Below are 26,323 nucleotides of genomic sequence, written 5' to 3' on the forward strand. Positions count from 1 at the left end.
AGGCACATCTTACTGTGGAGCTCAGGCTGGCCCAGAGTCAACGTTTTCCCGCTTCGGTCTTCTGAGTGCTGGGACCACAGACCACACGGCCACATTTAGCAATACAGATCAGTCTTATCACTTGCACAATAGGGATTATATTTCTTACAGCTGCTATGAGATGGAAATGAGGGGAAGGACGTGAAGCTGTAAGCACTGCAAACGTGTCATTGTGATCTGACTCTCAGTAATATAAGCCATGGTCTGTTATTGCAGCAGACAATAATCCAGGAGATCCAGTGGCATCACATGAGTCATTCTTAGGATCATGAAATTTTTATCTCCCAGTAATATATCCCACCCCTTCCACATAAGGCCTCTATCTTCAAGCCAGACACAGTGATGCTGGGGCCTCAGCATGCAGAAGATAGCAGAAAGATGGCTAGAGAGAAGCCCTGTCTCAAAAGAGCCAATCAATCAACCAATACCCCCATGACTGCAGTTTAATACAAAACAGAAACAGAACTATTGTCACACTTTTCTCTTGAACAAAATGGTCTTTACATACTTATCAGAGTGAAATAAACATGGTGTTAGTATCTTAACTCTGTAAATACAAAAAAAGCTATTGTTTTGTTCACTGTGATTTAATTAAAAGTTTAGTACTTCTACTGAAATATTCAAAGAAAATCACTGAGATAATGTACTTCAAAACATTCACAATGAGAAAAAAATCTTTATGGAAGGTAATAAGACTTAGAAACTTACTTATTATTAAAATGCCTGGAATATGTCCTTCTTCATAGTGAGGAAAGAGGACAATTTTGGGAATTAAAACAATGTTGTATAACCAGACAAAGACAATCAAACCCATGCAGCACCAACCATGTGGGTCAACAACAAAGTGAATCCGAAGACCCATTCTGCAGTCCTAGAACTGCCTGCCAGCCCAGAGAGGAGAACCCTAGAGAGAAGAAAGCAGGAGTTACTAACATGGAAAAGTTACTCAATGGAAGACTGTAGCTCTGTAACTTCATAACAACATTTACTGAGTTTCCTGTGTACACTTGAGTTTTGTTTCAATAAGCACTTAGCAGATGAATATAAAATTCACTAAAACCTTCAAATTATTTAATTTTAATTGTTTAGTATAAATCATCACTATTAAAGGTACAAATTAGCATGATCTGCTCAAATGAAAATACTTGCCTTTTCTTAACTACAAATTCCATGTATAGACACAAAAGAAAAAAAACATGTCCGCCAAAAGACACGTACAAAAGTCTTAGCACTTTTAGAAGGAGGCTACTGTCACAATGCTGGTTATCTTGTAGTAGATGGGGTATGTTCTAGCCATAAAGGAACTTGATCAGAACCGCAAAAGGGGCAAAAATATTATGCACCTTGATCTGGGTAATATTTTGGGGGATATAAAAATATAAACATAAAGATTATATGTGCTTGAAATCACAATGAAATATTTTTAAGTCATTTTGAAATGCTAAAAATTAAATGAAAATTAAAAATAGTTAAATTAGTAAAATTTGTGAAGCCCAACTAATTTCCTTACTATCAACTCAAGAAGACTCCTGTTTAAAAGGGAGTTTCATGACTGATAATTCACAACCAGCAACACATCCCCAAATGAGGCAGTTTCCACATGAACTAAAATTTCATATATATGTTCCACCAAGTGACCTACAACATACCCATACTGTAGTAGGCACAACTCACAAGGCTAACAACAGTAAGCTGTTGTTTAAGCTTACATGTTCTACAAGCATCTCTGACATAAGCTATAATGGTGATAATTAATTAGGCCAATTGTTTTCAAACTTGCAGCTAGCCAGAATCAACTAGGGAGCGCTAAAAAAAAAAAAAGACAGATTCCCAAACCCCATTCCAGGCTCACTGAATAATTCTCACAAGGTACATCACCCAGATCCGGCTGGCTCAGAAGCACTACCCACTGCTCTAACTAAGATGTCAGCGGTACAGTAGTGAGTATAGTAATAAGTGCTTGGAGCAATCACTTCCTAGACATCACAGATGTAACTATTAATAAGGTATGGTCTTTGCTTAAATAAGCGATGTCCAATGGAAAATGTCACCTAAAAAGGGTTTAATTTACTATGCTAAGTTCCAGATCTGTGAACACGTCAGGAAATGCACAGAAGATGGGCCTAGTACGCTGGGTTCAAGCAGGACTTCCTGGAACAGATACAAACTGAGCTCAACTTAAAAGATAAGTAAAAGTTATCTAAGCAAAAACCACAGCAACAGTAATGCAAAAAGAGGCCAGAGCAGAGAGACTACACACTGAGCTCCAAGAAGGTTTCATAAGCTACCTTCAGAAGTCATAAAGCCTCCTAGGGACTGACCAGGGAACACGGACAGGGCTCTATCATGAGGGAAACAGAGATGTCAGTTAGAATGCTCAGACTTCATTCTTATTCACAGGAAAGCTATTAAAATGTTGATTAAGTAATATTTGTACTTTAAATAAATTATTAACAATCTCCAGTGGAGAATAAAATTAAAGACAGATTAGTTAGACTAAAACAAAAACCAAAAACCAAAATTAACTTTAGAGAAGGGACCCACTGAAGTAAAACCAAATCAGTGAGCCTTATTGAATGATTTACTACTAGGAGGTAAAGAAAAGTCCAAGATGACTCTCAGATCCGCAGCTGATATGATACCCACTATTTCCCTCTTAGAATAACTGGTCTCCCACCGAAGGACCTTGCTGGTGCTCAGCAGGGCCACAGGCCACAAAAACAAAGATTAAAGGCCACTCAAGTTGAAAAGAACTCTTCTCCTCTCATCCTGAGGAACTCCCAACTCCTGAAGCAACAAACGGAGAACAGAGCTAGGCAACAGCACACTGCCTGCCTAGCACCAACCCCAGCATGACCAAGAGAATAAGTTTATCTAACTATGTATTTTTAATTTAAAAGGTACTAGTTTCCCCTTGTAAAAAGTAACAAGAACTCAAATGCACTACACCCCACAATTTAAATTGAATAAAGTTCAAATCGGTATTTTTATAAGAATTCTAAAATAGGAATAAAACCTAGGTTTTTTAAAAAATAAAAGTTGAACTTCATTACCTTTTAGTTAGAAATTTAAAAGGCAGTTTAGTATCGTTAAAGTAAAAAAAAATATCAGGAAGAATAAAGTATATTGTGTAATTTGCTAAGAATCACTATTCTAAAAACTAAAGGAGCACAAACACCTACAAAGCTAAAAAGAGACACAGTGCAAAGAATAATCTGGGAAGATGGGAAGCTGAGAAAGGTCCCGAGATTCACTGAATATTTTTATTCTCTTGCTAATAAATCAAGAGCTGTAAGACAGAGGCTCTGCCTCCCATCATACTCAATAGCATGAACTTCATTCACCTTTCTGGCTTTCAATGTTTCAGTCCTACAAAGGCCTAAACACTAATTTCACATTCAAGAATACTTCTGTGGCTTATTCCTTATCTTATTAACACTAAACACAGAAAGAGATACAAACCTGTTAGGCAAGTAGGAAAATCATCAACTATTCATCTTTTGAACTGTTCAGTTTTGAAATAACAAATTTTTCTTATTATTAAAAGATCAATCCTTCACAACAGAAACTACTACACAGTGACAAAATCACTTCAGATGGGTCTGTTTCCCTGAATGAAAACATATGTCGATAGATGGCAAACTCTAAAACAACAGCATTCCCAAGAAGACTGAGCAGAAACTAAATAAGAAACGCACTGTTGAATATTGAAAATTGAAAATAAGTACCTGATTAGTAAAATTTAGCACCATAAAGTCCTTACAGCAGGCTGGGAAAACAGTGATCTTCCAAGGGCCACAACTGCTTACAGCCAAGAGGCTGTAACTGGTAGAGTGACAGGATCACTCCAGTGTGGATCGCTACCAGGTGTGGCTGATGGTCGGACAGAAACTATTACACACCCTGAGCAACAACCAAACTGAAGAGTTTGGTTAGAGTGCTTAGGCTTAAGGATGGCATTTGCCAAATACTTTCATTAGCTGGAGATCCCCGCATGCTAATTTGTGTATTAAATGGTGACCTCATAATCACACTTTGAAGTGACTGGTTGGTGAACTGGTTCTTCAGCCCTGGTGACTACGCTGCAGTGTACTGAGTAGCTTCATACTGATGTAAATTACCACAGCACAAACTACTTTTAAAGAAATTATAATTCAACTGTAATAAACTGCTCTAAGGAAATATTTACAGTGTTCAATTTATTCTGAAGGTAGACAAGCTTTCCTTTCTTGCCACTTCAGGCCCCTTTAGTTTACACCACAGAAAAAAAGATTTAAGTCACTGAGGAAGAAAAAAACAAAGACTATGTGACAGAAAATTATAATGTCAAAATAAAAATTTTAGAGAAAAATAAGGATTAGCCAAAATAATATGAAATGATGTCAAACATATATTCATAAACTTGGTTTCCTATGACTCCTCACCTTAGCTAAAACTGGTTTTATTACTCTTCCACAAGTATGAAAATATTCATCATTTCCTGCTCATATCTGAAGTGTCTCTAGCACTCAGCTTATTGTTTGAATTTAACCCACAATTCAAATCTAATACCAATTTCCCTGGCACTTTAGTTCACAGTGATCTCTGTTTCCTTGTAAAGTCAGTAAAAGACAGTACTGGATGAAAGGGCGAGTGATTTTAGATGCTTGGTGTAAGGATGGCCATCCCAACCAAGACCGGTAAACACTGACTGACCACATAAACATTTAAATTTCTGAGCGCAAAATACACCAAAAACAAAATTAAAGACAAAGCGTTCCTGAAAAGAATACTATAGTGCACAACTGATAAGAGAGACACAATGCAAATATATGAGGAGGCAGCTCACAAAGAGAAAAAATCTCTTTAGTCATTAGCAATGAGGAAATACAGAATGACTGGTCATTTTTCATATGTGAAAGGGTACAGGGGACGAGCACTCCCATACATTGCTGACCTGCCTGTAAATGGATACAGTCCTCTTGAGAGAGCAATCCTGCATACCCATCAAAATGTGAAAGCCTTTAGCCCAGCAATTTTATTTATAATACCTACGAAAGCACACTTGCAAGTGTACAAAACAGACAGAACAAGGATATATAGAGAAATACCACTTTTTGTAATCATAAAAATACAGTACTATCTGAAACCTTATTGTGGCGTTATCAAACACTGAACAAACTCAGGAAAAGCACATTTAAGATTGAGGCATTCCGTGTGAAGCTTTACAAAGAAAAACTATAAGCCAAACTTGACCTCTACTGATAACATATCCTGATGTCTGTAATATACTTCGGAGTAGAATCATAATAATGAAGTTGACTGATGGATGGACAGAGAGAAAAGTGAGTATATGATGAAATTCAGACAGTTACAGAATCTAAGTGAGGACACTCATGTGTTAGACCTCAAAATTTTTTTCCATGCTTCTGTTTGAATTTTTTCAAGATGAAAATCTGGGAGCTCCAGTTTAGGATAGGTACAGAATAAATACTTTTAAGGAAAAAAAAAAAAGTCATTTCTACATAGAGAACATGGGAAAAGTCTAAAGAGAACAGTAACCAAACTGCTAACAGTGGTCATCCCAGGATACAGTGTACAAGATACATGTCACATGCTGTTGGAGCTCATTGGGAAGCTGGCTCTGGAAGCTGTTACACCTTATTTCAGACCCAAGCATGTTTATGTTCTCCAAGACCCCCTGTAGGAGGATGGACTGGCCAGCCTAAGTCTGTGACAAAAGGGGAAAAAAACTGAACAGCAAAAACACTGTGTCCTTGAGAACAGTTAGAAATGGAACCATCACAGAGCCTACCACAGGCTACAGCCTACCATAGGCCTCTGAAAGACTCTACCCAGCAGTATATCAAAGCAGATGCTGAGACTCATAACTAAACCTTGGACAGAGTGCAAGGCATCTTAGGAAAGAAGGGGGAGATAGAAAGACCTGGAGGGGACAGGAGCTCCACAAGGAGAGCAACAGAACCAAAATATCTGTGCCCAGGGGTCTTTTCTGAGACTGATACTCCAACTAAGGACCATTCATGGAAATAACCTAGAAACTCTGCTCAGATGTAGCCCATGGCAGCTCAGTCTCCAAGTGGGTACCCAAGTAAGGGAAACAGGGATTGTCTCTGACATGAACTCAGTGGCTGGCTCTTTGATCACCTTCCCCTGTGGGGGAAGCAGCCTTGCCAGGCCACAGAGGAAGACAATGCAGCCAATCCTGATTAGACCTGATAGGCTAGGGTCAGATGGAAGGGGTGGAGGAGATGAGGGTTGGAGGGTGGGATTGGGCGGGAATGGGGGGGTCTATAGCTGGGATACAAAGTGAATAAACTCTAATTAATATAAAAATTTAAAAAAAATTAAAGTAAAAAAAAGAAAGAAAGAAAGAAATGGAACCATCTCCAACAGTAGTTATAACTGTTCAACACATAGTAAAAACATCTAACTCAGAATGGGAAGTTTAGCCATGGGAAGACCATCCCGGGAAGAAAGCCCATTTCGGAAATATAGTTGACTGCCTCGACTTCCCCAGTTGATTTCTGACATGTGGCAAGGAAAACCCACCTGTGTTTGCTATCTCAGTCAGGCTACTTCAGTTGTCCCTACTGGATATTGCAAAATCCTAATTTGTTGATGTTCTGCTAGCAAGTTGCTGCTTCTATTTGCTACCTGATATTTGTTCTTTTACTTTTGCTCTCTATCCTCACTTACTCAAAACTGAACAGATGGCCGTCATAGATCATTCTTCAGACCACACATAACACACGGCTGACACAGTCGTGAGGCTTTTATGTTTTACATACATAGTTATGTTTTCTTCTAAGTCTATTAGAGAGGACATGTAACTAAATTCTTTTCAACCACTTGAAAAGTAGAAATATACTAAAGCACAGACACCAATGATCTTGCATACATTATGTTTAATTGAGAGTCCCTTTCTCACTTCATATTAGTTTTTAAATGTGGTACAAAAAGACCTGTACAAAACCATGTAAGATTTATAACTTAAAAAGATGTTTCTGAGGTTTTTAATGGAAAATGTATTAAGAAAACACACTGTCAAAATTTAATATGAAAACTCAAATAAGTTTAAATTGTCTTTAGTTTTTCATTAGCAAATCAACAATTTGCTAAACACTAGATTCCAAAGACACTATATTACAGAAAGCAAACACATTCCCATGTAAAATCAAATGCCCACTTACCACTTGCAAATTCACTGAGATGAGCTGTAATTTTTCTGGCACTTGCATTTAGAAGTGTTATCTTCTTGAATCATTCTTTTATTTATTTCTTTACATTGCTTATTCAATTATATGGGCCTTCCTTCAATAACAGTTGTCTGTGAGTACCTATGAAGAGTTTAACAATAATTTCTTACAGAGAAACAGTAAGCAAAGAAATATTCTGGGGAAAAAACAATAACAAATGGTGAGAAGGTCAAGAATAAGATGGCCCCACTCCACCTAACCTGTGCATTCATATTCCACCCACCTCACTGAAGCACCAGTCATTATTCCTGGAAGCTCTCCCTTTTGAAATCACCCGTTCTCATAAAACCAGAAAATCACGTATTCCGCATCTGGGCTCTTCTGAAGTGCCTTAGCCACAATGCATCCTAAACACACTTGGTGAGGGTCAAGGCAACGATGATCAAAATGTGAAGCTAGGCCTATCTAAGCACAACTGGTTAACAGAGAGTAACTTTAAAATATATGTTTTCATTCTAAATGTTTTAACAAGAAATGTATCTTCCTGTAACAAGTCTACCGAGAGTCAACCACAAAAGTGAGTTCCTATAGTTCAAACTCAAAAAAGAGGAACTCTACATAGGATATACCAATTCACGACTTTATTCCACCAAGTTATTAATTACATATGATCTGCTAGGGTACTGCTGTTAAAGAAACTCAGGTCCTCTGGAAGAGCAGCAGGAGCTCTTAGCCACTGAGCCATCTCTCAGCCCCAACTAACTTTAACCAAGGTCAAAGTGTTCTCCTCCTTGAGGAGCTGCTACCAATGGTAAATAAATGAATTCTTTTATCCAGGAAAAAGAAAAAAAAAAAAAAAAACCCAACCCTGAGAATTGCATGTAGTACATTTTGAAATATGGCCAAAGTCAGTAATGCTGCTAAGGCTTGGAACTCTTGGGTGGCTTCCTGACAGCACTTTCTGTTAGTCACATTACTAGGAAATAGCACAGGCTAACCATTCATGAGTCAAATCCCAGGCACTCATTGACTTACAATCAAGAAAAAAAAAACCATCACTCTCTGTGGGATACAGTAATATCAAGCCCTAAATCCAAAAGTTAAGAAACAATAATATGCCAATGCTTCAGAACTATAAAATGTCATAAAACATTAATTGTAATCGGTTAACACTCTACATCTAAAAGAACATAAATAACTCATTAAATAATTTTCAAGCATACCACAATAAATACAAAGTTGCAGGTGTGTCTCTATAAAGATACCCATAAAGCTATTTGACCTTTGATTTTATTCTACTCTAAAAACTGGTCAATCATGGCAGTTAACTCTAAGACACTAGGCTCTAGTTGACTTTAGGAATCAGCCAATGAGTTATTTTGAAATGTAATTTTAAAAATATCACAGATACTCAGTTTATTATCAACTAAGTAGACCTAACTCTTGTATGGACATTAAAAATAGGGAGCTAATAGGGTCAAATCATAGCACTGCCTCTTTTCACTTTCTAAGCTTCTTTGTAACATGGCAAAACAGAGATAGTGCCAACTTAGAGGACTGCTGTCACGCTTCAGTGAGAAGCTGTCTAGCAAGGAAGCAGCACTGCCCAAAGGGAACTTGAAAGAGAATGATTTAAAGATAAGTATTACTTTAACAATTCCTAGATAAAAGTATCCCTGCACCCTATCATTAAAAACATAGTAAAATTTAGCTGTTCATCTACTTTCCATCTTCTTTAATGACAAAGCCAGGAAGTAATTTATCAGGAAAAAAACAAACAAAAAAACAAAAAAACAAAAACAAAACAAACAAAAAAAAAACCCCACAATCCATTAGGGCCAGCAAGATGTCTCTGTGAGGAAAGGCACCTGCCAGCAAGCCTACAGACTTGAGTTCAATTCCTGGGTCCTATATGATGGAAGGAGATAACAAACTCCTGCAGTGTCCTCTAACAAATGTGCCACAGGAAGCATGTGTGCATACACTTGCATACATACATTCACATAAAATAAGCTGTCAGGAGGAGGACATGGCAGCCAATCCTGAAAATACCTGATAAGCTATGGTCAGATGGAAGGAGAGGAGGTCCTCCCCTATCAGTGGACTTGGAAAGGGGCAGGGAGGAGATGAGGGAAGGAGGGTGTGATTGGGAGGGAATGAGGAAGGGGGCTACGGCTGGGATACAAAGTAAATAACCTGTGATTAATATAAAAAATAAAAATTAATAAATAAAAAAATAAGCTGTCAGGAAAAACATTCCAGTTACTGTCATGTTGCCCCTGGCATTAGATTGCTCTATAAATATGCAGGAAAGAGGCATGCCACATGCTGCCTGGTATATTTTCAAGAAGAAAAAGAAAACTACAGGTTTGGTCTGAAACAAAGCTCCTACTCCAAATCTCAAGTACAAAGCAAGATGTCAAGCTACAGAGTGGAGCATGGACAATCTGCACTTGAGGTCAGAAGCTGGTGAACAAGTCCAGCCAAGGCATTTGGAGACAGTTCTCCAAGAAGAGTTCAAAAGAAATGTATCCAGGCATACTCTTCCTGGCACCTCCAATGGTTTAAAGAATGCATTCTGTGGAAGGCTCAGTCACGCACTCTGAACAAAACTAGGCTGTTGGCTCCTTGCATGCATTTGTTGTTCTGGAAACCAGCTTCATGAGTGAAGTAATAACAAACACTGTACTTCCATTAACAATGCTGAGCTAGACTTACATACTTCAGTACTCTCCTGACAAAAAAATAACTTGGAAGTTGTACAATGATATCAACTAAAAACAGACTACCAAACATTGCTCCAGTGTGAACAAAAGCTCTACGGGACTTTTCATGGTGGAGCATGGGAGTGCAAGAACACAAAAAGCAACATTAATGTCAGGTAGGGATAGCTTCAGTAGTTACCTTCCTCCAAAAATAACACCAGGAAAAAATGTTCAGATATATTAAAAGCCAGAAATGAAGAGGCCAAGGAAAGTTTTTCCTGGATGTTAACCAGGCATGTTCTTCCAAGTGGGAAAGTGGGCAACTTTGCCCTTCAAGTAGCCACTGGGCCAAGACATCCTGGAAGGAGAAAAGAAGGCTAGAGTGGGTTGTTCCCACTAAGCAGAGCTTACCAAAGCAGGTATGAATTAAGTACACAAACACTAAATGCTTCTAACAATGAAAATCCTAGGTTGTGAACAACTTAGTAACTCTTTAAGCACAGATAAAAGGCCTAAAACCAGAAACTGTGAGATCACAATCAAGCACTGCTAAATTGTACTTAATCTGAGCCCTGTCTCCGTGTGTGTGTGTGTGCGCACACGCTCTCGAGTGCGCACACACAAGCACACATGCATGTGCACTGCACATGCTTAAAGCCTAGAATAAGCTTAATCTACACTGAGCTAACTACAGGAGAAAAGCAGGCCTATAATGCAAAAGACATACCCAGAAAAGGTCATAATTTACCCAGGGAGATGTAAACCAGGAAACAAGTAATAACAAGTAAATAAACCACCATATAGTAAGTGTTTAGGGTTGGCTAGCTCCCTCACACATGAAAATGTGCCTGTTAAACTAGCTGACACAGCATACTGGGGATCCTTAACCAACAAATCATAATCCTGACAAGACAGGGGCTTGTTGCTTTCTACTTACTCCCTCTCAGTGCCAGTGAATCGAACCCAGGGCCTTGCTCATCCCAGGCAAGACTCTACTACTGTCTGACACATAGATGCACATACGCGCGTGCACACATTCACACACATACGGAGATAGCTCAGGAAGATCATGGGATTCCTGTACTTTTTGTTCATTGTATATATGTCAAACATTTTCAATTTTAACAGCAGCCATTTATAAACTGACTGTCCTACTAGATGGTAAACGAACATCTTTTAATTCTAGAACATACAAAAAGTTTAATCTATGTCCTAATAGTCTGCTAAAAAAATATAAGAAAGTCTGTATTCCTTTGCTGATAGATGTAATAACATCCTATGCCAAAAATGTTTCCATAGGCTCCATGTGGATATTCCCAGAGTTCTTAGTCTCTTTATTAATGTACGTGCTTTCCCACTATGGTTCTGAATTAGCCACTACGAATTAGGGAAAATAGGTCAAAATGCTATGATCAACTGATTTACTTTTGTCTGGACCCTAATTGTCCTACTGATGGGTGGACACTTAGGTGTTTACATTTTCTTAAGTAAAGAAAGCATACTTAGACATGAGTTTCTCTGAAGTGTGTACTGTTTTGTTTATTCCAGCAATACTCCTAAAGTATTAACAGAAATCTCCAATTTGACGATATCTAATATAATTCTGTTTTACATCAAATTGAATTTTTATACTACAAACATTTTCCTCATTTTTTTTTTCATGAGGCAAAATGCTTTAAATGTACACTCACCATGTCAAAAGGTGTTATATTAAAATCCTGACATTTCCCAAATAAAGATGGAAAAGCTTTAAAAATCAGCTCTTGGAAAGATTCAGCCTGGCTAGCTTGTTTGGATGAGAAAATAAACTGGATCCCTGACCTATTCACGACCCCACAGCTGGATAGTACAGAAACCAAAGGAGAATCTGGTTTTCTTTCCCCAACTCCAAATTTTATTTGTTGTTTTTTTCCCCCAAGTGATTTCACACCTCGTCTCCTCTTCAAAAGCTTTGTTATTGAGAGAGAGCACAAACTAAGGTGAAACAGAGCACCCCTCTGAACTCTGATCTGTGGATCTCAGGGCTGGAAGAACTTAATGAGATATTGCACCAAGCCCTTTCATCTAGGAATGGCACATACTAAGCAGTCATCAAATGGTAAGGGCTATTATTATCTTTTACCACAAAGTAGGTAGTGAATTGGGGGTGTAGGGATTGCACATGTTAGTGGCGGGCCCATTTGACAAGTCTTTTTAACTTACACTTAATTACCCTTATTTGCCCTTATTTTGGGCTGCAACTTTACACTGATTGACGACCCACCCACAATGACCTTGATTTTTTTTTCCCCTTCCTGTACTTTTATGAACTGCTATACTGCAGTATTTTCAAGTAATAATCAACCAGGTCCGCTTAGCCCTGGAGATACAAACATCTTCCACTGACTCATAAGCTATCGTTGTGACCCAAACACAGCTCGGGAAAAGCCATCAATTTTCAACGACCACTGCAGGTTAGGTCCAGCCAGCGACCACAGAGAACGGTAACAAGTGCAGAGTGCTGCCATGCGGAAAGCCATTTTCTCCACGCCGCCGGTGAGGCCGGGGGGAGAGGCGGGGGAGGAAGGTCAGCGGAGGTGCAGTTCTTCCAGAGGGTCCCCTGCAGCTCCGCACCGGCGACCTCGAAATGAATGGACCGCTCGGTCACACCGACGGCCGGGCCCGTGGGTGCGGCGGAGCCTGCGTGCCGGGGGGACTCGGGTTTCTCTCACCGCCCGAATCCATCCCCCTGGCCCGAGAGGGGCCGCGGCCTCCCGGGGCGAGGCTCCCCGGCAGACGCGGGCCCGCCCGCCCGCCGGCCCACACTCACCGCCGGCCGCTCCGCTGCTCTCCGCTCGGCTCCGCGCCTCCGCCGCCCAGGCCGGGCCGCGCTCCCCTTCCGCTTCCGGGAGCCCGGGCGCCGGGACCGGCCGAGTGGGTGTCTGCATGCCCGCGCGCTCGCGCGGAGGCACGGCCCGCCGTCGCCGTCGCCGTCTCCGCTTCGCGCCCCGGCGCTGCGATGGGAGCCGCCGAGGGCCGAAAGACCTGAAGGCGCTCGCAACCCAGAGCTGCGCCCGGCCTACCTTCACCTCACCTACCTGTGCCTCCCCGCCCTGCAGCCTCGGCCCTGCCCGGGCGGGCCGCCTGTCCCCACACCCTCCCTGCAGAGGACCAGCCTTAGCTTTGAGCGGTGCTCGAGGGGCCTCTCTCCCCAGTGACGGATTTTCCATTGTACCTTGCTTCAATGTTAGGTCTGCAGCTTTGACATCCTCTGGGATGCATAGTCTCAGGCCTGCTCATTCCATAGCTGAATGTTAATAGGATCCGCAGGTGACACCTATCAGTGTACCTCAAAGATTGAAAAGCTGCCTTGTTCCGTCTTACGGCCTTCAGACCCTCTTTTGGGATGCCCCAGCCAGCCAAGGTTTTTTCCCACTTCTTGTTGGCAACCTAAAGCCACATTCAAACAATTTTTATACGTTTTTCAGTAATATTCTACAAATTGCCAGCTTTCCAGTCAGCGAAACCTAGGAAACGTTAATGGACTCAGCGGTTCAGATAACCCAGCTCCCGATCTAAGTCGAGAGGAGAACAAACTTAGCCTCACAACTGCTTGAGCTACAGTAACGACAACTTTTTGCTCCTCACTCCAGCTCCACAGCAGTGCTGTGGAACACTCATATGCTGTTCACGGTGTACAGAGCTAGCCCCTTAGGCCTACATGACCCAGAAGGAGATGATGTGTGGATGGGAGAGAAAGCACCTGCTGTCAGAAGTCTGTACTTCCTGTTGAATGGTATTGAAATCCTACCAGAACAAATTGCTCCTGATGGTACCAGTTACTTAGGTCCCAGGGTGACTGCTCTACTAACTCTAAACTTACCTTCAACTGGTATACTTCATGCTTGTCAAATCCTCTTAATTCTATTCTCCTAAAATATTGTTATTATCCTTCTTCAGAAGACAAAGTAAACAAGGGGATGTGGAAAAGGAAGGGGGGAAAAAAACCTCACCCTGAGATCTAGCTTTGGTTTCCTCCTGTGTCTTCTACCACATACACACAAAGTCATGTCTACTGCCCTTTCCTCCAAGCACGCTTGTGCTGGTGTTTATCTCTCTCCTCTATCCCATAATCCTACCCTTACTTGGACTTAAATCTGAACTATGTCCCTTATTACTGCTTGGTAAATTCACTTTGCTCCCCCTAGTCCTTAAACTCTTCTGAATGTATTTCAAGATCTAGCTTTACCTTCACGGAGGGCTTCAAATGACAATGTTGAATTGCATCTCAAACTCAAGACCATCCTCCTGTCTCAGGCCTCCAAGTGGTGGGTTTACAAGAGTCTGGCTCTATGTCTATCTTTTGGACATGATGCTCTCAATAGTAGCCAAACTTTGGATGGGGTTCATCCGCAACCCTACCAACACAGAGCTCTGTGTCATCACAGCACTTACAGATCTTGTTTGGACCTTCGTATTATCATGAATTGCTAGGGATTTGAAAATGTGTTCTTTCCTGATAGCAAACACATCGTGACCTTATTTTTTTTTTTTTTTTATGGTCTGATCTCCAGACAAGAAACATCTGTGTCTCCCAAGAACCTCTGAAGAATCATATTTTTCCAGCCATACTCCAATCTACAGTGCTAGAAATTTTGGAGAAGAAGCCACAACTCTGTGTTCTGATTCTTCCAACTGATTCAGAACACACACTCAAATCTGAGAATTGTTCATTCAGACCATCGTACCCTAAAACAACCGAATGGTAGAGACTGATCTGACTATATGCAAGTTTTATTCTGTATCAAGTTAGCAAGATCCCCTTTCACACATAGCTATGGGGTTAGAAGACTTGCCGCAGTTACTTTTGGGATAAGTAATGTTTGTTATCATTATGGACTTGATATAGTGACATTTTGTCACTTGGTTTCTTTGAATAGGCAAAAATAATACAGGTAAAGAGTAACTTTGAAGAAACACTTTTATTTTTCTTCAAACCCATTGACCAGTATTACAAATTGTTTTGATGTCTCTTCAAACATCTCTATGAAGGGGAATAATTTGTGTCAAATGATCTCAACAATTGACCCAAAAAATTAGTTAGGAGACGTATGAATAGAAGACATATGAATGCTCATAGAAATTGGAAGTCTATATGTTTTTATGCCTGCTGTCATTAATGAAGTCTTCTCGTGACAGTCAAACCAAAACAGAAAAAGGAAAAGTATGGAAGGAAGGCAGTAGCCAGAAAATGTCCCTGCTACCATAAGCAGTTTCAGAAAGGTAGAGAATATAGACAAAGGCTCACCTCCCTCATGAGATTGTTTCATCTCATCCTGTTATTCATGTTAAGCGTTGTCTGTATTGATAGACATGTGTCACAGTGAGGACCCAGAGGAAATATGGCACCAGTAGCAGACACTTGCTGGAAATCTTTTTCTGTTGTTGTTGTTGTTGTTGTTTGGTTGGTTGGTTGGTTGTGCTCTTGGTTTTCTTACTGTTTTGTTTCTTTCGTGGTGGGATCAAGCCTAGGGCCTGGAAAAAGCTAGGCAAGAACTTGACCAATGAACAACACCCTCAGGCCAATAGGCTTTCTCCTTAATTTAAGCATGGAAATGAGTCACAACTGTATTTCCCTCCAGAATTCTGCTCTACTTCATGGACCTGAAATGCTGAAGCACGATTTCTAATCAAACTGATTGTATTTGGGAATTAAAAAAAAAAAAATAGACAGGGACAAGTAACAGTGTTGCCACTGCCAATGTGGTGTCTGACAAAGGCACAGGCAGAGCACTTATAGAGATAGACTCAGCCAACTGCTGGCCTTCTGTGCCAGTACTGGGGAGGACTGGATTTTACTGCAATTTCCAAAAGTCAGTGCAGTCCAGAGTTTAATCAGCACTGGCTAATAGCCCTTGGCAGCTTTGGGCGGATGGCGTTCTCCACCTGCCCAGCTGGGTCCCATGCCCTAAGCACCCACATTTGATGCACATTCATGATTTCTTGGTTGCTCTAGTCATCACCTCCATCTGTTTGAGTGGCAGAATGCCCATTCCAGAATAGACTAATAATCTAAAAGTTGTTCTTAACCTTTTTTGGTGTAGCACATCTCTTTGAATATGTGATATAAGTTTTAGATCCCTTCTTCAGAAAAGTACATATACATATATATACTTAAATACATATATACTAGCCTGTTCACTTATTCCATATATTTATATATGGAGTACTACACACTGCCCCACCTTCCCACATTTTAAGAGAATCACAACAAAGTTATGGATGTCATGTTAAAAACTTGCCCAAGGTTGTGAAAAATAGAGAAAGTTAAGATTTTTAGTTTGAAGCAGCAAGCAAAACTCTGAAGAACTGCCATGTTCTTAGAGAACAAACGAGAGCAATGCTGAACAGACACAAGCTAAGTGCTTCTGTTGCTGAGAAGCTAGTAGTGTCAAAAAGGTGGATCGGAGTGACCTCATAGGAAAGCAAAAGAGAGAAGGGCACAGTGCTCAAATTTCTAGAGAAGGAAAACGTGACTGGGTAAATAAATGGAGAATAGAAAACAAAGGAGCCCTGTGGTGCAGGGCAAGCGTATAACTGGTAGAAAGAGTAGAGTAGAGAAGAGAATGGCATGAAACAGAGTTAAGCCATGATGAGCCACAAGGCCAAAGCTAGTTTAAAGAAGAGCCATTAGCTTTTAGACAGGAGTGACCACCTCTCAGCAGGAAAAGTCTGTTACTGGGGGCATCATTGTCAAAAAGCAGAGAGGCAACATGTCGGGAAAGATTTAAAAATTCTAAATTGAGCGTGATGACTTTTTTTTTCTCCTTACTCTGGATGTTTTGACCAAGTTAAATAACAATTAACTTGAGACTGTTACATTTAGGTAAATGTCAGTAGGGAAATATATTCTGGTAGGTGTTCATAGGAATTTAAAACCCAGGACATAAACAAGTTAAAAATCTGTTTGAGATTGAAAGAATGAAAATCAACCAGAACTGAAAAAAAAGAAAAAGAAAAAAGAAAAGAAAAAAGTTCTGTCACTGAGAACTGCCATAATGAGCCTTTCTGATGGTAACTGACTTCTTAGCAGTGAAGCCTTGGACGGAAGCTATTTTCATGCCTTACTTCTGATACTCAAGTGCACAGCCGTCTTTACCTCCTGTCACCATTTGATACCTAGTTAATTCCCTCCTTCTAATCCCACCCCCAAATGCCAGTCAATACCAAACAGATCCATGCTCCCTCAGACGCAACTACAAATATCAGAGCATTCATAAGTCAAGAGGTTATTGAGGGGTTTTGTTGTTGTTGTTGTTTTGTTTTATACTTCCATTTAAGATGTTATCAGATCAAATGGTTTTGCAGCTTGGTGAGTGCAAAGCCCAAAACAGTATTACCAAGAGATAAGGCCCAGTGACTTCATACATATTAATGTGAGAAAGCACCCTGAGAACAGGCACCTTCCTGAGCATGCTCAGTTCAAAGTCATAGTTTGAGAAGGAAAACATCATATTCCTGGACATGCTCAGCTCAGAGCCATCAAGCTCATGATCAAAGATGATAGGCAAAAATGAGTCTAGGTCTGCTTAGTTCGTATCATAAAGATGGCAGACAGGAAGATGTGCACGGATGCTTCTGAGCATGCTCCATTTTCTTCTAAAACATTTTTTTAAAAAACAGAAAAAAAATAGATACTTTAAAGGTACCTGTTGCAGGAATCATTCTTTACATTTCAGTCTTTCCTGTCAAACGGGTACCTTTAAAGTACTGGGCCTCTTGACTTATGAAAGCTTTGTTTATTTTAAATTTCTTTATCTTTTAAATACGTACATCTCCATTGATAGCTTAGGTAAAGGAAGTTGTCACATTTTGCCTCTGGTGAGTAAGGCAAAGGTGGCTGTGAATGTTTCAACCATTTCTGTGCCACGAAACATAAGCAATAAATTACTTAAAAGAAGAGGAGGGGAGAAAGCAGATCAGTTTCCAATGCGTTATTGGCAGAGGGTCGGCTGTAAGGTCAACGGCTGTCTGTCCTTGCCCACCAACACGCAGACAGAAGGGAAGATGTCAATATGATTGATTAGAACCCTCAGGATGGGGTCTGCAAAGCAGTCTCTAAAGAGAGAAAAGTAATTATGAATCTTGGGCCTAATTTTGTTGCAGCTCTAGCATTGTATTGTAAAGCAGCCTTTGTAAATAAGGCAATTTGTAAATAAGAAGGAAGGCTGAGTACCAATAAAATCATAATTTGACCAATATGTCCAGGGTCTAACAGGCCCAATGCATCAATGTCTATGGACCCTTGCCTTGTGAATGATTGGAAACTCAGGGATATCTGATTTTGCCCCAACTCTGGCACTACTAAGTAGATATTGCTTAACTAGCCAGTGTCTCAGTTTCATCACATGTAAAAGGAAAACTTAAGGGCCATCATAAATTGCTTAGTATTTATGAATAAGTGAATGTATCTGGTGAAGAAGGGAGGGATCAGATTACTGTTAATTTTATTTCAGGTGGAAGGCTAAAGACAGTGTAGTAACAACTGTAATTTTAACATTGCTTCGGATAAAGAATAAGAGTATATAGAGTCCCATTGGTTTTGTTATCCCCAAATTTCTACCTCGTTGGAATTCTTTAAATCAAGAGCCTTACACTGGAACCAGAAGAAAACCATAAATTTTTTAGGTCCTAAAAAAGTGTTCCTCACGCTCCTCACACTCAACATATTCAAACATTAATTTTCACTAACACCTATTCTTGCCATGTTATCAGAGCTGTCAAGACGAGATCAGCCCTGACAGCCCTCGCTAAGTAAGGCTCAGTTCCCTGTCCTCATTGGGCCAAGATTAAAGTTAAAGCCAAAATTAAAGAAACAAGTAATGATGAAAAGCAGAGAAGAAAGACTTATTTGATGTGACAACACTGGGAAAAGGAACAAAGAGACCCAGTGACCTGGATTCCATCTTTGGGGTTCTGACATGAGGTTTAGGTTTAAATAGAGGTATGAGGTGTGCGTAACTAAGCGTCCTCCTCGAGGGGTGGTGTCCCCACACCAAATCACTGACTGACCCATCACTGTATCCTCCAGTCTCTTTGCCAAGGTGGTCTGGCAAGTTGTCAGAACCCTGTGAGATCTTTTTCTGAGAGACAACTTCCTCCTCTAGCCGCCACCTGGCTCCAGCCTTCTTCTCCCAGCCATAGGCCTGGAAGAAAATTCAATTTTCTCGATCCCTTGTCTCAAAAGTTTAATGATAAGCAAAGAGATGGCTACAGCTATGTCTTTAGAACATCTTCATTCCTCCAGAACAGTGGCTCCCAGTAACCAAACTCCAGAAAGTTTGGCCAAGACTGAAAAGCTATGTCCCAGCAACACCCTCTGCCTTCCCTTCCAATGTATATCCAAACAGTACTGAAGTGGTCAAGAACCATCATTTTCCCTGGTATCTCAACTGCGAACTCCATCTATCCTCATCCTGGAGAAGTCTGTGAATCTATTCCTTTGGATCACAGTCTCATTAGACATTTTTCTTTCGTTATGGGGTACCTGAAGAGAAAAACTCCCAAGAGACCTGAATAAGTCGAATGGAGTCTTTAGTCACTGCTAGAAGGACTGTCTCAAGCAGAGTAGAGGGAAGCAGCCCTGATCCTGTTGGTTTGAGTTTTTAGGGGCAAAAAATCACAATTGCGACTTATACAGAAAGCTCCAGACTCCTCAACAAGGAAGCCTTGTTTACAGATGAGGAGAGATAGCAGTTAAATGGAAAGGCAGTTAACCTTTAGCTTGGGATCACATTGTATAGGAATTTATGGCTGGTCTAGATAATTTACCCAAGGCAATTTTGGTATTCTTAATTCCTAAAGTATTCTTAGATTGAGTGCTCTCCTGAGATGGCAAAGCTATAGTTCAGGAGCCCACCAGACTCTGAGCTCCTGTTTGACGTTCCTGTTTGAGTTCAAACACCATAATGATCTATTGTACATTTTCCTAACAAAACAGTTCCATGAAGGCACAGATCCAGTCTTAGATGTGTTTGTCTTTCCATCCCTTCTTTCGATGTCAGATCCATCATGGGAGTACAGTGGGTTAGTTGAGTTAATGGAAAACGGGGGAGGCACATTTAAAATAAGAGTCAGATTGGTGTTCAGACATTGGAGATGGGTCTGAGTCTGGTCTTTATCTACTGCAAATACTGAGGGATTTTAGGCATTCAGGAAGTGTGAAAAGGAATGGGGTCAGGAGATAGGGTAGTCAGAAATAGTGAAGCACAAAAAAAAGAATGATCATGGTGCTGAGGAAAGACCACTGGATTTGATCGTTAGAATGTTCCTGGAGAACAAAAAATAAGCATTTTAATAACTAGATAATTTAAGAGAAAATAGATATGTGGAAATGGAGGCATTGATCGTGGCTGCAAGAAGCTGATAATGAAGGGAGTTGTTTTTTATTGGTGTTTTAGGAGAGAGATACCTGGACAAGTCTTTAGGACAAATCTTGGACTGGGAAAAGAAAGACAAATTAGAATCAGAAAGTTACACAAAGTGAGGGCAGGGACAACAAACGTGGCAGGAAGGTTAGCTTCACTGAGAGAAGATCAGATACTCAACTTGCAAAATCAAAAGACAAATAGAGGCAGGGGCATGATAGGGTGGGAGATATTTAAGTAGAGGGAAGGACAGCTGAGTGTTTACATTTGAGTGCCTTCTAGCTTTTCAGTTAGGGCACAGTAATTTTTTAAGAACAAAATTACTGTGTCCTCAAAGTGGAGAGAAGGACTCAGCCCTGGAAAGGGACTAAGAGGTAAGGAGACAAGTCACACCTCCTAGTGGAGGTCTGCTACAGGATGAAGCATTGAGCCCCTTCAAGAAAATCAAGGTACCAGAGAAAGAAAATCAGTGCTTTCCCTTATGTCTCACAGCTGCCCACACTGAAGAAGTTACTTTTAGGAAAATTTCCAAATATATGACTTCAACAGATCATCTCTGAGTTTATGGCATCCACATCTAATAATTGAAAAATTCAGGTCGTTAGCATTTCCCCTTTCAACCCTCCACAGTGCCAAAGAAGGGAGGTTCATCCTTAGCTTGTTCAATGCGTGTAAGCTCACAAGCACTTTGCAGAGTGGTTGAGACGAGCGGAACAGCAAATATGCTTGAGAAAATTCACTAGGAAGTGCAGGATAAAGTCATGAAGGAGAGAAGCCCGCGACAACCAGGCACCTAGGAATCCAGCAGAAACAACAGTGGACGGCTGGCAGCCCTGAGTTCGTTTCTTGAGTTTATTAGTTGTCCGTGCTGCTCTGAATAGTGACAGAAAGCTCACAGATGCACAGAACATGGAGCACACTGTACTTCCGGCAGCCATGTTCTTTGCACTTTCAGGCAAATGGGAACTTTCACTGTAACAGCACTGCAAAAAGTGACTCCCAGTTAGTGTCTTCCTAGCAAGTAGGATCCAGTTCACTCCTCCTTCACGGCTCTGATTTTTGCTGCTTAGGAGGAGCCTGGGAATGTGACCGTGCGGGGACACGCAAGCAAGAACTAGAGCACGACCTCAGGTTTAGAAAGTTCTGCACCCAGGAACCTTCTCAGGACTGCTCTGTGAAGGCCCGCATTCTCAGACTCTTTCTGGATGTGCTGTCATTTATTAATTGCTACAGAAGCTGCCAGGCTGTCATTATGAAGCCTTTTAGAGGTGCTCTGAAACTATTAAGAATGTATGACAATTACAGTGTATGCAGTGGCAGCTGAGGCTGTTCTGCCAAGACAGTTTCAGCATGCAAACACAGCGCACGACTCCCCTAGTCTCTCCTTACTGCTGCCCCAAAGCACCCAACAGACTGCAATTTTAACTCTTTAATCACGCCAGGAGTCACTTGACTGATAGCTGCACTTAAGCAAGCGCTTCCCTTAAACCAGCACGTGTGCTTAATGATGCTGATGCCTCGTTGGATGGATACTCACTTACAAAAACGAGGGCAAGTGGATCTTCTTTGATGTTTTTCAGGACAAGGAAAAGCCTTTCCCCCTTCTTCCTGTCGAGATGGGTGAGTAGAGGTACACCTGAGAGCCGGGTGAGCAGCCAAGCCTGACTGACGTAGGCTGTGCGTGTGCGGTGGAACGCACATGTTAGCAACTTGAGAGGTTTGTCTGACCTGCTCCTGAACTCTACCCAGAATGGGCAGGACTTAGCTGATTCTGGAAGTCTAGTTTATCCCACAGAGGTCTCCACTGCTCCACCATGGTATCATGCTAGAAAGTGCCAGATGCAGGTATTTCTCATAATGCGAACAACTGGATGATATCGTGGAAATGTCACTTTTCTCAGAAATGCTGACAACATTATCTTATTTGCATATGATATCAATAATTCTTAGAAAGTGTATAGACTGTGTTGAAAGTGAAATGTCAGAATCCTTGAAATTCACCTTCTTTTTTTTTTTTTAAAAAAAAGTTATTTTTACTCTTGCATGTGTGTGTGTACATACATGCTGTGAACAGAAGAGGACAGTTAATCCCCTGGGGCAGGAGTTGCATGTAGTTAGGGCCCACAGAATAGGGTGGTGGTTATCTAGAATTGCTGTAAGGGATCTAACCTACTGAGCCATCTCCCGTCTCTCTAGACCCTGACATTTACTTTTCACATCGTCCCACAAAATACAAATATGTATCAAATATAAATACACACATCCATACAGGATGAGAGAAAAGGAAAATATGGTAGAATGTCAAAGCTTTTGAGCTAAGGTAGAGAGCTGGAAACTATTCCTGTCACTTTACATTTTTTTTCAACTATTTTCATATTAAAATGTTTGTATGGAAAATTCAAATTCCAAAGAATCACCCAAATCCACTGAATCAGACTCCCAGAAATACATACTGCTATTGAGTATCTGAAGCAAGTTTTAGCCCATAATAGCGTAAGGTTATTGAATCATAAACTTGAACTCTAATAAAAGAGTAAATGCAATTTAAAAAGTGATTTTTTTAAAAGTGTTACTTGAGGGAAGTAAATTAACTTAGTTAAAGACCTGAGTTTCTCTGGACAAGACAAAAACAAAACCCCCTGAGGTGCTTCATGTGTATGAGAAACTGGAGTGAAAACCCTCAGCAGCAGCAGAAACAACAAAAGCAGCTGAGGAAAGCAGCAGGAAAAAGGTTTGCTACTGAGCTTTCCAAACCCCAAACCTGAAGAACGAGGTAGGGCGTCCAGGCAGAAAACCACAGCCTCACTCTTTCTCAGAATCCAAACAAGTGTTCAGAATTACTGTGTTGTCTTTCGTTCCTGGGGTAGTGTTATTCTTGCTTTGGTTGCTGCTTGTTTTCCAGGGCTGGGTTTAAGCCCAGGACTTTGCTGGTGTGATCAGTTACTGTATCTCCTGTTATCTGGCTAAGTCACCTGTGCAGCTTAAAAACATGGACCAATATGCTGGCCCCAATTCCCACCTCCAGGCCTTAGAAAAGAGCCTCTGTATTTCAAAAGTTCACACATACTAGAATTCTCATGTAGAGACAGGGTTAAAAAGCACTTGTGTATCGAATAAAACCCAAACTCCTCAAAAAAAAAGTCACATTCTGTCTTCTTGAGCAAGGGAGCCTGAAATGGCTATTAAAGATAGCCCCAATAAAGCTGGGAACAGTGTTGCCTGCCTGTAATCCTGCACTCAGGGAGGCAGAGGCAGGCAGATCTCTGTGAATTCAAGGCCAACCTGTTCTATAAAGCGAGTCCAGGACAGCCAGGACTACACAAAGAAACCCTGTCTCAAAAACCCAAAAACCAACACTTCCCTCCCTCCAAAAAAATAATACCCCAATGATCCAGCTCAGTACCTGAGGCTTCTTAGATTCAAAATGTATCTATTTTGAACTGATACATCTGTGGGCTAGATACATTAGCAGACTTTAATTGGGAGCCTTAGGGAACTGTGGATAACTGAATGTTTGGAAATGAGGTGAGCAAGGGAAAAGGCATTAAATTGAGATCAGTGGAGAAAAGCAGATTATCGAGACACCAAAGAAAAGTCTATCTGCTTTACAATTTCCACTACAATTTTACCATGACCTCATCCTCACCTTTAAGGATAAACAGAGGAATGGGGCATAGTGTCTGCTTTTGCTTGTTTGAGAGCCCCTGTAATAATCTACACTACATACAGCTCACGGTCTCAACCAAGCTCCCTGGAGAACTGTTTATCAATATTCTAAGGTACTAAGCTATGTGGAGGCTTCTCCAAGAGAGCATTGTTTGCCTGAGGTAAGGGTTCACTTCCGGGCTCCTTGCACTGTCGTAATTGCACTGTACAAACCATTCCTACTGGAAAACCTTGGTCACTGGTCACAAGAAAGGTGTGTTTTTCTTTGTTGATAGACAAGAGGACGTTGTAATAGTTTTCTTGGAAAGTATTAACCCAAACCCCCACCCAGGTGGGTTCCTCATGGCTTGTTAGGGGAGGGGAGTTGTTTCTTTGTTGTTTTTCTTTCTTTTCTTTCTTTCTTTTTTAGTGTTTTTATACAAGGAGGAGGATAAAGGAGAGGAGGAAGAGGGAAAGCAATAACATGAGAATCTGAACTGGAAGCATGGGTGGGGACAGGAGGCCAGGCTTTATTTGGGAAACCAGCATTACAGGAAAGTGTCCTTCATGCTGAGTAACTCACACGTCACAGTGCAGATCTCAGCTTAAATGAGGCAAACAAAAGCCACTGGCTGTACTTACAACTCACCTCTGTCCCCAGCACAGAAACCCGACTTTCCTGCCTCCCAGGAGTCAGGGGCGTGTGTTATCAGCTTTCTTCTGGCCCCGCTGGCCTCTCTTCTTTTTTATTCCAATTGTTATCTTATGGTACAATGTCTGACTTTGGGACACCTTGGAGAAGATCATGAAAATGCAAAAAAAAAAAAAAAAAAATTCCCCTGAGTTCTCTTAATATTTGTGAGCATTTCAGTAGTTCGTGCTTACCAAATCCATGTGTCTGCACTGCTAGTCAGAAGCCTCACACATGTAGCTTCTCTTCCAAGAGTGGTTCATGAAACACACTCATTTTACACGATGTTTGTGTATACATACAATATCTTTGGGGAAGAAATACAACAAAGATGCATAACACACAGGACTTTTGTTAAAGGGCTTATAAACTAGAGAGAAAGTAGTGACAGCCGGATATCAAGTGGTATATCTGTGGGGGGCATTGTTTTGGGCTGCCCAACAGCCATCATTTCCTTATTCCTCATTTAAATATTCAGTTATGTTGGACATTTCTCATTGTACTCAGCTCTTTACAGGGGACCAAAGTAGAAGAGAACCGTTCCCAGCGCTGGGGCTCTACCCCAAACGCTCTTGCACATTAAGGTATCACCGAACATCCTTTTTCTTCTCTGCTGTAGGCACTGGCATGTGGATGGTGGAGCAACACCCACGTTATCACTGAGAAAAGCTTGTGGGGAATTGGTAGTGATGGGCAGAAAGGAAGGTGCCCGTGTCCCCAGGGCAGTGCGGAGATGCTGACCAGGTGTCACTGGAAGAGGCCTGCACAGTTTACTACCTTCTGAGTGTGGGTTTCTGGTCCTAGGATTAAGACTTTTTTCTGTTACTACTACATTGCAAAGGGCTCTGGGACCTAAAGACGGAATAGACCATTAGATTAGCCACAGGCTTAACTTAGCTTTGGTGCTAGGGCACATGCACACGTTTATGTGCATATGGGTGCATGCATGTATAGGCTTTATAGATTCGCCCAGATACACGTGCTTTTCCTTCTACCTTGAAGCATCGTGGCGTCTAAAAGAACTTGAGTTTGGGAGTTATTCACTTTACGCTGCCCTCTAGCAGAGACACTTTAGACGGGTCATTATTGTGACAGCCCGAGCATCATCAACTATGAAACAATGCGGAATTCTCTACAACTCCGTACATTTTCATGCAGATTTGATGAAGATTACATAGATAATAGACAGACAGACAGACAATAGAGCACACGTGGCACTGTTCTTGACACATATGTTCAGCACACAACATGCATTAATATTGCACCTTTTGCAAAGCTCTATCTATCCAGCTCTTACCTACTAAGGCTAGACTCTTGTAGGCACTGACTACAATGGGGAAGGCTATCCACGAGTCAGGTTTCTCATGGAGCTTAGAATGCATTTAATCATAAAGACAAACATGTAATTATGATCTGAGATGAAGCATGAAGAACAGACATGCAGCACCAGGAAGGCATGCAAGCGGTGAACCCAAACTTGCCTGTGGTTAAGGAAGCCTTTCCTGGGGAAGCGGCTCCCGAGCTTGGGGGTGAGATTCTGGGGAGATCGGCCAGTATGCTTTAAAAGAGAATGGCCAGGAAGCAACAGCATGTGTTTACCTGCCCTGCACTGGAGACTCTGAAGGTGTGGGATCATGT

At 41.1% G+C, this 26,323-nt stretch overlaps 1 protein-coding gene across 1 annotated transcript in view; it reads right to left on the reverse strand.

Annotated features, from left to right (window-relative positions):
- The window catches only part of Zdhhc21 (zinc finger DHHC-type palmitoyltransferase 21), a 64,651-nt gene extending 51,751 nt beyond the window's left edge, over positions 1–12,900 (reverse strand). The window contains exons 1-3 of the mRNA XM_060365780.1: positions 12,753–12,900; positions 7,233–7,379; positions 748–943 (exon numbers count right to left, since the gene is read on the reverse strand). Coding sequence (XP_060221763.1) covers positions 748–901 — 154 coding nt within the window. The 5' untranslated portion in view covers positions 902–943; positions 7,233–7,379; positions 12,753–12,900. The remainder of the gene's footprint in view (positions 1–747; positions 944–7,232; positions 7,380–12,752) is intronic.
- Positions 12,901–26,323: the final 13,423 nt, after the last annotated feature.

The sequence above is a fragment of the Meriones unguiculatus genome, chromosome 12 (genome assembly GCF_030254825.1).
Source record: "Meriones unguiculatus strain TT.TT164.6M chromosome 12, Bangor_MerUng_6.1, whole genome shotgun sequence".
Lineage (NCBI taxonomy): Eukaryota > Metazoa > Chordata > Mammalia > Rodentia > Muridae > Meriones > Meriones unguiculatus.